We start from the raw sequence: 10,767 nt of genomic DNA, 5'->3' as shown, positions 1-10,767 counted from the left end.
AAAGTTCCAACACCAGTCAAAATTTCAGCTATACAGGTTCAAGTTCCTCAGATTCAACCAAGTTCACCTACATTTTCCACTATTAGACTTGGAAGTCCAACACCAAGCTCTTCCAAGCCTTCGAAATCCAAGTCAAAAACCAAGTGCTCCCAGTTATTAATGTTAGCACAACAGTTAATTGCTCAAGCAAGTCAAGAAGAAGATGATACATCATCCGAAGAGTCAGCTACAGCAACATCTCATAGGAATCCATGTGGGTCAGCTTTCCAAGATGCCCAGGACCCATTTGCCTGAAGTCATTATTTCTACTTTTGGCCCCACCAGCACCAAAAGTAGGAACAGTCACAGTCAAAAGAAGTAATCATTTCTACTTTTGGTCCCACCTGCACCGAAAGTAGAAACAGTAACTTACTTTATTTACTGTAGTCACGTGATTTTACTATTCAATGTTTGTAATTTCTCTGATCCTTATTCTATAAAAGGATTGGAGAAGTCAGTTAGAAGCAGGACCAGTAAGACCAGTTAGAACTAGTTGGAAGAGAGTTAGGACTAGAGACCACAAGTAAAAAGAGAGGAGAGAATACGAGAGAGGTTTTAGAGAGAGAAATTCTCCTACCACTTCCCCTTGTTTCTCATCCTCTGTAGTAAACCCAGTCATTGCTTTTCATTGCTGAGTATCAATATACTCCAGCAACCCTTGTAAACCAGTAAACTGCCATGTACTGTTTCTGATTCAGCAATTGAATTCAGATTGTTTTAGTAAGTAATTTATTTCAGTAATTCTGTTGTTCAAATTACTAGTAAAGCTATTCTATAAAATTATAGAGCTATTATATAATTGATTATTATTGTTCAAATTACTAGTAAAGCTATTATATAGTTGATTTATTCATTGTTCTTTCATTTCTTTTATTCACTATTCACTATTCACCGACACTATTCACCCGTCACTATTCATCCGATTTACTATTCACGTCACTATTCATCATAGGCTTTCCTTTATGCTTTGTTTGGTAACTTTCCTTTATACTTTGTTAGATTCCTCGGTAGTACCTAGTACCTAGTAAGTAGTACTTTGATTCTTTTGCTTGCCTTTGTTTGATAGTTTGATTCCCCAGTAAACATTAGTCCAATTCCCACTCTCCCACTCTGACCCACATGTTCTTCCCCCTTGTCCGTGCTTCCGCCCCCCTCATGGTATATATATATATATATATATATATATATGTGTGTGTGTGTGTGTGAGTTCCCTTCTTATAAAAACTATCTTATTTTAATAAAATACGGATCTCTATTTTCCAATCAAATTTTGATGATTCGAGCCGCTCAATATATTCAGAACGTGATTTTGAGGGTACCCGCGAGAAATCAGCAAAAAAAAAGACCGGGAAGGGCTTCATCCGAGCAGTTTTTGTTTGTTTTTTATCTAACGGTTCAAATAAAAACTGCTCAAATCAAGCCCTTTCCAGTCATTTTTTTTGCTAATTTTTCGCGGGTACCCTTAAAATCACGTTCTGATCACATTGAGCGGCTCGGATCATCGATATCAGATCGGGAGAGGCGAGAAATGAGAAGTCCGCATATGAAGTCCTTATTTTAAGGTCCTTACTTGAAAATTTCTGTATATATATATATATATATATATATATGTATATATATATATATATTTTTTGATCTGCAACTCCAAATATTAATCCCATGCCTGGTTTGTGTCCATGTATTGTCATTTATAATTGCCTCTCCCAAAGATATCATGCATGAAGATCGCTGACTCGCCAGGCCTTATTCTGAACCGGCTCAATAGACACGTACCCTCATCTCCACAGGTTTGGACCTATTCGCTTTGATCTTGCAATATTGCTCATTATCTCTTTTCCAATATCACCTTCTCATGAGATTTTTTGAGATTAATTGAACTCTTTTATGGTAAAACATAAAAGCTCCGCGTACACTCAAGTCGTTAGTCTCCATGATTAGCTTTAGTGGTCGGTGTTCTTATACTTTTTTGCCATAAAATTGAACAAAATAGGACGCATGGAGGAGACATTCGAACGAAGGTAGAGAGGACCATGGATTTCAAATTGGAATGAACGAGTCTGCCAAAGCACGAAAGAATTGGAAAAGGGTTTTGAGGGGTGGGAGTGGCCGATGAGGATGAGGGAGGTGACTGTTACTAGGGTTGATAGAGCGTAGGGTCTGTGGAAGGTAAAGAAGTTATAGTGGGAGAAAGAATGGAACAAGTATGGCGAGTAGGGAGAGAGAATGAGATACATAATAAAAGTAAAAACTACGTGTTTGATTTGGTTATTAAGAGAATCTCCAACACTTTATTTCTCTTAAATAGAAATTCAAAGACGTTGAATCAAGCTCTATATTGAGTCTACATTTTAGTGACCCTTATGTTTCATTTGACTTCTTATGCCTTTCAAATACACACAGCTTTGAATATAAAATTGTAATTTGTTTAAAATTTATACCAAAAAAGGTAATGATACCTTCAAGACTAGGTTAATATCCCATATATCTGATAGAAGTTATAAAAAAAAAAACAATAATCTAGATTGTGAAGGAAAACAAATGAAATTCTTAAGTTCATTGGTATGGAGATTTTTGATAGAAGATGAAATGAATAATACCATACTCTAACCTTTAAGGCCACTGGAGATTATGCCCGGTCGTTATCCTTATGGTATTGAAATTAATTGAGATGCGTGCAAGCCAGTCGGACATTTGATTATCAAAACAAAAAAGAACACCATACTCCATGATAATCACTTTTTGAAAAATAAAATCTTTGAGTATCTATCTTAGAGATTTACTTTCGAGATGCTCTAGAACCACTCCATAAAGGGTGTACAAAAAGCTCATAAAACTGTTCTTTGAAACGTTTTGACCCTCTTCACGGCACGCAACCCACCTCCCAGTATTGGTAAGTGATTAAACTCTTATATTTATACTCTCTAAACGGCTAAGTAATTAAGCTTTGATTCACTTAATTTGACTAATCTCTTCACTTTTTTTCATTCTTTGACAAAGACTAAAAATTTCTTCACCTGATTCCGCAGTAACTTCCAACACCGACCCTTTCCTGAGTTGAAGAGCCCCCAAGGCCCCAACAAGCCCACATGACTTCACTCTATCTCAACTGCATATCCCCCAAAGATAGCATAACAAAACAAAAAGGAATTTAATTATCGATGCAGTAAAATACTCCACCAGCATTCATTAATATCTGCCATTTTTCTGCGCATTTGGCACCTTCCCAACTTCCATATATAGGGGCTTTAGCTCTTCCTCTTCCCGCAGTCCTCTCTCTCTCTCTCTCTCTCTCTCTCTCTGTTTGGGTAGATTTATCAGAATTTTTGGCTGATAAATCATACCAGCATTCCCTCTTTGTTCATATATATACATTCTTAAATACATACTCCATCTGCTACAGAGCAGTAGATCTGTATTTCTACCATCTTCTTTTTGTTTCTGTTATTGTCTACTTGAGGGCTAATTTACAATGCAGAAGTTTGCGCTACTCTGTTGCATGGCTCCTCTGTTTTTGCTTCTGGGGCTACTTCCCTTTGCTTTGGCCGGCCATGACTACGGCCAGGCTCTGAGCAAAAGCATTCTCTTCTTTGAAGCTCAGAGATCTGGGTACCTTCCCAGCACTCAGAGAGTCAAATGGAGGGGACATTCTGGTCTCAACGATGGCAAGGCCAATGGGGTATGCTCCTCTGTTTCTCTCTTTGTTTTTGTTTTTTTTTCCTGTTTTACAATCCCAATTTGTGTTTCTGATTTGGGTAAAAGTATTTAGGGGTAAAAAATGGGAATGAATTGGCTAAATGTTTATGCTGTGAATTGGGTTGGTGGTGGTGCAGGTGGATCTGGTGGGAGGGTACTATGATGCAGGGGACAATGTGAAATTCGGATTGCCAATGGCATTCACAGTGACAATGATGTCGTGGAGCATAGTGGAGTATGGGAAGCAAATGGCTGCTAGTGGAGAGCTCAGCCATGCCATGGATGCTGTCAAGTGGGGCACTGACTACTTTATCAAGGCTCATCCTCAGCCCTTTGTCCTCTATGGAGAGGTAACCACTCTCTCTCTCTCTCTCTCTCTATCTCTCTCGTTGTGTTTTTTGCTGATTCAGAGTCAGTTAACAGAGTGAGTGCTCCTAAGAGAGCATGAATTTGTTCTTTCTCTTTGATTTTATTTGGACAGGTATAATCAGATCGGTCTATGCCCGCATTCATTCGATTTTCAATAAGAATTTTAACTGTTAGGATTCCATATTCCTCGAGTGATGTGTTATCAGTACTCCATTTGATTCTTTATTCTAAATCCTGTCGAATAAACTCAAAAAATGAATTCTCAACTTCAACCCACACTTCTTACTTAGCACAAGTTTAACTAAAGCATATTCATATTCGCGGGTTCCATCTGCTTGTCGTTTTCAACGTGACTAAACCCAAATTAAATACTACTTTACGATTAAAAAATTGTTAATAAACAAATCTGAAATGTCTATTCATTCATTTGAATTTTCTTGTCGGGGGTTGGTGGGTAACTGAATTGATGGCGATTTTTCCAGGTGGGAGACGGGAACACGGACCACTACTGCTGGCAGAGGCCGGAGGACATGACCACCTCGCGGCAGGCCTACAAGATCGACCCCAGCAACCCCGGTTCGGACCTTGCCGGGGAAACCGCCGCCGCCATGGCGGCCGCCTCTATCGTCTTCCGCCGCTCCAACCCTTCCTATTCCAATGAGCTCCTCGCCCATGCCCATCAGGTTTTTACGCCCTTTCTGCTCTTCTTTCTGTTTTCGGCGGGCCAACTTGGTTGGGCCTGACTGTCAGGGCTGGCCCGCTTTGTGTTGATGAGTAAAAGTGTCGCAGCTAATAGAGGGCATTGCGATTCGACGCCTTTATGTCAAGGCTGTGTGGTCGCCGGAGTACATTAGCGTGGCCCCCCACATTTATGACACTAGTTTCACGGTTTAATAACACTCCTCCGTCACTTTTTTAAGTGTTCCGCTTCGTAACTCCAACTTATTAAGAAAACATTATCATTATATTTTTCACATCAATTTTTACCTTCACTTTCCCTTCTTACCCTCTATAGAGACATTATCATTACATTTTTACTCACTAACTTTTCAAAAATGAATCTACTTTTAGAGACAAAATGGAAAATATACTCACTAACTTTACAAAATGGACACTTATTAAGGGACAACCCAAAATGAAATATTGGATATTAAAAAAAGGACGGAGGGAGTACAACAATTTGGAGGTATTTTAGGTCACTGGCCGTTCTGGCCTTCTATTTCGGCATGGACAATTCCGATATTTTAAACACAATTTTGTGAAAACAACTGTGTTTTAAGTCATTGAATGCACATGGCTCCACATATATGGAATGGTTTTTGCATAGTTGTTTTTTAAAGTTGTACTCGTAGGCTTTGTTTTTTTATAAATAATATGCTGTCACTGTGAAAAGGAAGGGGGCTAATCTTGGCTGATGATTTTTATTAAAAAATTATACGTGTCAAAAATGATATTGGTCCTTAATTGATTTAGGAATTTTTTTTTTTCATTTTCTAGCTCTAAAAGCACAATTTCAATTATCTTGTTTGTAGCCTGAAGGCATACGTTCCTGATCACAATTTTATTTTATTTTTTTTATCGTTGAGAATAGGGTCCTTCTATTAGTAAAGAAAAAGACAAAAATAAAAAACACAAACTCCAGTATATTTTTTACTTTTGTGAATGCGATTTTTCACATATTTCAATTCACTTTTTATTCTTTACGTTACCTCACTGGATTGCCCTTAGCATTTCCTCGGTTGTCGTTGAAAGAAAAAAGAGACATTATAAATAAAGGCGGACATGTCCCATCGGGGTAAATGACTGTGTCCCATGGTTTTGACTTTAACTTGTGATGGAGCCTTGATAACCTTGAGAAAGTTTTTGCACATATCTTGTTGGTGTGGGTCCATATCGAAATTCTACAAAATGATTTAAATTATTTATATTTTTTTTAGAAAATTATAAAATTAGGAAAGTGATTTTTTGTCACTCTGCAAATTGTTAATTGCACTCCGTTGGAGAGTTGCCAAAATCAACTCATATTAATTTGGCCACTCTTCAAAAGTTAACAATTTAGAGAGTGAAAAAATCACTCCCTCTCCTAAAATTACAGTCCAAACTTAAAATTATCTTTATTAAGACAAAAAACAGTTAAAAAGACCGAATTTCTACTTTATTCAAAAAAAAATTGAGTTTGGATTATTCTATTTAGTTTTTCTATTTCTATCGTCGGAATGAACCACTAATCCTAAAAAAAAATTGACAGTAAACAACAAAATGCGAAAAAAAAAATTAGACAAAAAAAAAATGCCAAGTGGCTTTATATTTAGCCAAAACGCCACAAATGCTGGTAAAATTATCCGTATCTACGACGGATCACCAGGTTCACGTTGGGTGGACCCGTGTTTTTCCAGTACATATCACGCGTCGTATCCTCCATACCGTACAGATCCGTGTGTCCTCATATCTCAGCCCTCCACGTGGACGATCTAAACAAACAAATCGCTTCACAAATATGGTCTGTCACGTGATGAAACCGTCGGTGGTCTGGTCTCTTACCACCACATACTACCTACCCACTCGTCCGTTCGTAGTAGTAATAATATTTTTGTTTCCCATTTTACCCTCCAATGTTGAGCTTTATTTCTATATCTACCCTACTGATTCACGGCTGTTTTACTACTGCGTTTGCGTTTCCAGCTGTTCGAGTTCGCCGACAAATACAGGGGCAAATACGACAGCAGCATTACTGTGGCTCAGAAGTACTACAGATCTGTTAGTGGATACGCCGTACGTGATCCCATCTCTTTCTAACTACCTTCTTAAACTGCCTTTGGGGTAATGGAGTATCGTGCACACACACAAACTCCCACACCCTCATGCATTGGGGCCATACTCACATGTTCAAGATGAAAATTATTCAGGTTCACCGTCATGTGGTACCCGACTCATTCGCCAACCCAATCATGTGGGGTCCATAATCAAGTTGCAAACCCAACATGATTGTGTGGTAGAAAGAACGTGAGGGCACCACGTGAGAGTAACCAGCGGGCACTAAACAATGTGTGTTGTGAATGTATGGAATTACTATAGTTGTTTAAAGAGGTGAATCACGCGTCTGTTTCGATTTTGGACGTTCCAGATTTAAATAAATGAATCTCTTTTCTGAAATGGACGGCTGAGATCGCTCAGCTTCATGAATAAGTCGATCTTGTGTGTGGGTTGTAACTTCTATGGCCTTTAACACTTAATAAATGTGCATATTGTTGATCAAAAAAATATGTGCATATCCTACTTGCGCAATATTTTTAGTTATTTTTTTTGTGTGCGCTCATGCCAAAATACAGGATGAGTTGTTGTGGGCTGCTGCGTGGTTGTACAAGGCAACCAACAACCAGTACTACTTGAGCTACCTAGGCAACAATGGTGGTTCTCTCGGTGGTACCGGTTGGGCCATGACTGAGTTTGGGTGGGACGTCAAGTATGCCGGTGTTCAGACTCTCGTTGCCAAGGTAAAAATTTTGGGAACTTGTCATTTCAATTCCTTGGCTGTGTGTTTTGATTTATTTATCATGTTTTATATCAACTTGAGTACAAAGAATTGTTCTCTCCACAGAACTAATAAGTGTAAGGAAATTATAATTGCATAAGGTGTATACTGCCATAAAATCTATAGCAATGAGATCAATACCACAATACTCATAGTATTGTACGTCTACATTTTATGAGATTATATATTCGACGGACATTTAAACTGGCCGTAAAAACTTCAATCAAATACTAGTAGATACAGGTTTTAATCATTTACTTGAAAATCGGGTGTTATAGTAATTGCTGAATAACTATTTACTTTTGTGAGGTAACTAATACTACTTGGTGGGTTTGTATATTTTTTCAGTTTCTAATGGGAGGCAAGGCTGGTAACTATGCATCAGTCTTTGGGGAGTACCAGCAGAAGGCAGAGTTTTTCATGTGTTCGTGTCTTGGAAAGGGCGGCGGCAACGTTCAGAAGACTCCGGGAGGCCTTATTTTCAGACAGAGATGGAACAACTTGCAGTTTGTAACCAGCGCTTCTTTCCTCCTCAGTGTCTACTCCGATTATCTGACCTCAGCTGGGAAGACCCTGAATTGTCAATCCGGCAGGGTTGCACCGTCTGAGCTTCTTTCTTTCGCGAAATCTCAGGTATGTAGTTTTTTTGTTTTTTTTTATAGTAGGAATGTAGTTGTTTGAAGTCCATATTGTAGCCATCTTCGGTTGCAAATTTTAGAATCTGTTCTCTCCTTGTCTATTAGCAGAAAACACAAAATAAGTGGTTGGTTGAAAGTTTTGGAAATTTGTTTTCTGAGATTTAAAAGAACATTTTTGGAACATCATGAAAGAGATGTTTCTTTGTTCTCGGGAACTATCTCAGCAAAAAATTAATAATTTACGGAAATACTTTATCAAAAACAGTTTCTAAAGCATGTTCAGCAAAAACTAGTTCTCAAACAAATATCCCAAAGTCATCACCTCTAATGCCCCTAGTTTTGATACGAAAATTGAAAACGATGGTCATATTGACTCGCATTACACATACCTTGTACCTAGGCCATTAGAGCATCCGCAATGGGAATAATCAAAATCGATAATCAAAATGTGCCACATCAGCATTTGATTATCCATTTAGTTTATAATCAAACCTAACAAACTTGATCTCCACATTGGTTATTTTTGTATCTTTATAAAAAATTCCCCCACAATACGCAATGCATCTATATCCAATTGCAAACGAGTTCCAATCACGCACCCGACCACACCAAATTATTCGTCTCGATGAGACGATTCTAATGTGAGGTGTTTTTTAATTTTTTAGTTTTGAATTTGGTTTTTGGGTTTGGTTATTGAGTTTTGGTTATTGGTAAAAGTTGTTAAGTTTGGTTATTCAAAGGTCAAAATTTGATGAGTTGCTAAGAAGTTGCTAAATTTGGTTATTACAATGTGAGCACTTTTTTGAGTAAACATTGCTAACTTTAGCAACCTTTTAGTTTTGATTATTACATTGTGGATGCTCTTAGAGGTCTCTAATTCTTGCAATAATTGAACCTTCAGGTGGACTATATTCTGGGGGACAACCCAAGAGCCACAAGTTACATGGTAGGATACGGAAGCAACTACCCGCAACAGGTTCATCACAGAGCTTCCTCAATTGTCTCTGTAAAGGTTAATCCTTCGTTTGTTACTTGCCGGGGAGGTTATGCCACTTGGTATAGCAGGAAAGCAAGCGATCCAAATCTTCTTACCGGTGCCGTTGTTGGTGGACCTGATGCTTATGACAACTTTGCCGACGAAAGGGACAATTATGAGCAAACAGAACCAGCAACTTACAACAATGCTCCTCTTCTAGGCTTATTGGCAAGACTCCATGGTGGTCATAGTGGCTATAACCAGCTCCTTCCAGGTATACATGGGTTGAAAATCCTGAACGGGTGTGTTTTGAACTTGCATAAAGAAGGAGAAATGGAATGGACATAAAAATTCGCATGTCATTTCTCTTTCGTTTCCACTATTTTCAGTACAATGAAAGTTTTTTGCTTGCTTGTTTGCCGCATAGATCAACAAAAGCATTTTCATTGTTACTGACAATGTGCAATAAATTTGTTTGACAGTCGTCCTTCCAATGCCTAAAGCCCAACCAAAGCCAGCTCCAGAAACCAAAACCGCACCAGCTCAAGGTATTTTTCTGCACCTATTTCTAATGACTCCGTTTACATAATCAGCTCCTAGAATGTGATTTATCGATAACTAAATCTAAAGCAAGTGCTTGTTTTTGCAGTTCCATCTTCTGCTCCCATTTCCATTGAACAGAAGATGACAACTTCATGGAATGATAAAGGGAAGACCTACTACAGATATTCAACAACAGTGACCAACAAATCTCCTAAAACACTCAAGGGTATCAACCTCTCAATATCCAAGCTCTATGGTCCTCTGTGGGGACTCACAAAGTCCGGCGACTCATATGGTTTCCCAGCTTGGATCAATTCTTTACCTGCTGGAAAGAGCCTCGAGTTTGTTTATATCCATTCTGCCTCTCAAGCGGATGTTTCTGTCTCAAGCTACAATTTGGAATAAGTAAAGAAGAGAGGCGGTTCGCACTTTTTTCCCGGGATTGTCGTGTATAAGAATTGTGCAGCTGTACAAGGTGCAGTCCAGAAAAGGTGTTTCTTTTGTGTTACTAGTAATTTTCAATTACTTGTTGATTTGGGGTGAGTAGGTTTTAGAATGGGTTTAGGTTATAAATAAGGTTGAAGGTAGGAGGAAGAAAGGAGTGAAGAGAGGACTAAAACAGGTGTGCTCATCCTCTTTCTCCTCCACTTCATTAGTTGCATAGAAGATAGGTTTGAGAGAGAGCCCAGAAATTGAAAGAGTCAAGAGTGTTGAGAAGGAAATCAATACTCAACCAAATGCAAGGAGTCTTTTGTTTCCTTGTAATTGAAAATGTTCCCTTTTGTTTTTTTTAAAACCTCTTTTTGGTTGTGTGCTTATGATATTGTAAGCAATATGAATATAGCTTGTGCAAGAACAATAGTTGCTCTTAATGATGAATTCTGATTCAAGTGTTAAGGTCCTTTCTTTTATCACCTATTGTGCATCTCTATTTCAAGTTCATGTAATTATGGTTGAGTACTTCTCCATCTTATCTT

At 38.3% G+C, this 10,767-nt stretch overlaps 1 protein-coding gene across 1 annotated transcript; it reads left to right on the top strand.

The window, feature by feature from the left end:
• Positions 1–3,066: 3,066 nt before the first annotated feature.
• LOC131333631 (endoglucanase 6-like) lies at positions 3,067–10,687 on the top strand. The gene is made up of 9 exons (XM_058368252.1): positions 3,067–3,715; positions 3,870–4,082; positions 4,584–4,784; positions 6,784–6,873; positions 7,431–7,595; positions 7,982–8,266; positions 9,173–9,521; positions 9,730–9,795; positions 9,897–10,687. The coding sequence occupies exons 1-9, from the start codon at positions 3,509–3,511 to the stop codon at positions 10,193–10,195; spliced, it is 1,875 nt and encodes a 624-aa protein (XP_058224235.1). The 5' UTR covers positions 3,067–3,508; the 3' UTR covers positions 10,196–10,687.
• The last annotated feature ends 80 nt before the right edge of the window (positions 10,688–10,767 follow it).

The sequence above is a fragment of the Rhododendron vialii genome, chromosome 7a, assembly GCF_030253575.1.
Source record: "Rhododendron vialii isolate Sample 1 chromosome 7a, ASM3025357v1".
Classification (NCBI taxonomy): Eukaryota; Viridiplantae; Streptophyta; class Magnoliopsida; order Ericales; family Ericaceae; genus Rhododendron; species Rhododendron vialii.
Note: the sequence above shows the minus strand (reverse complement) of the source record. Positions and strands in the feature narration are given on the sequence as shown.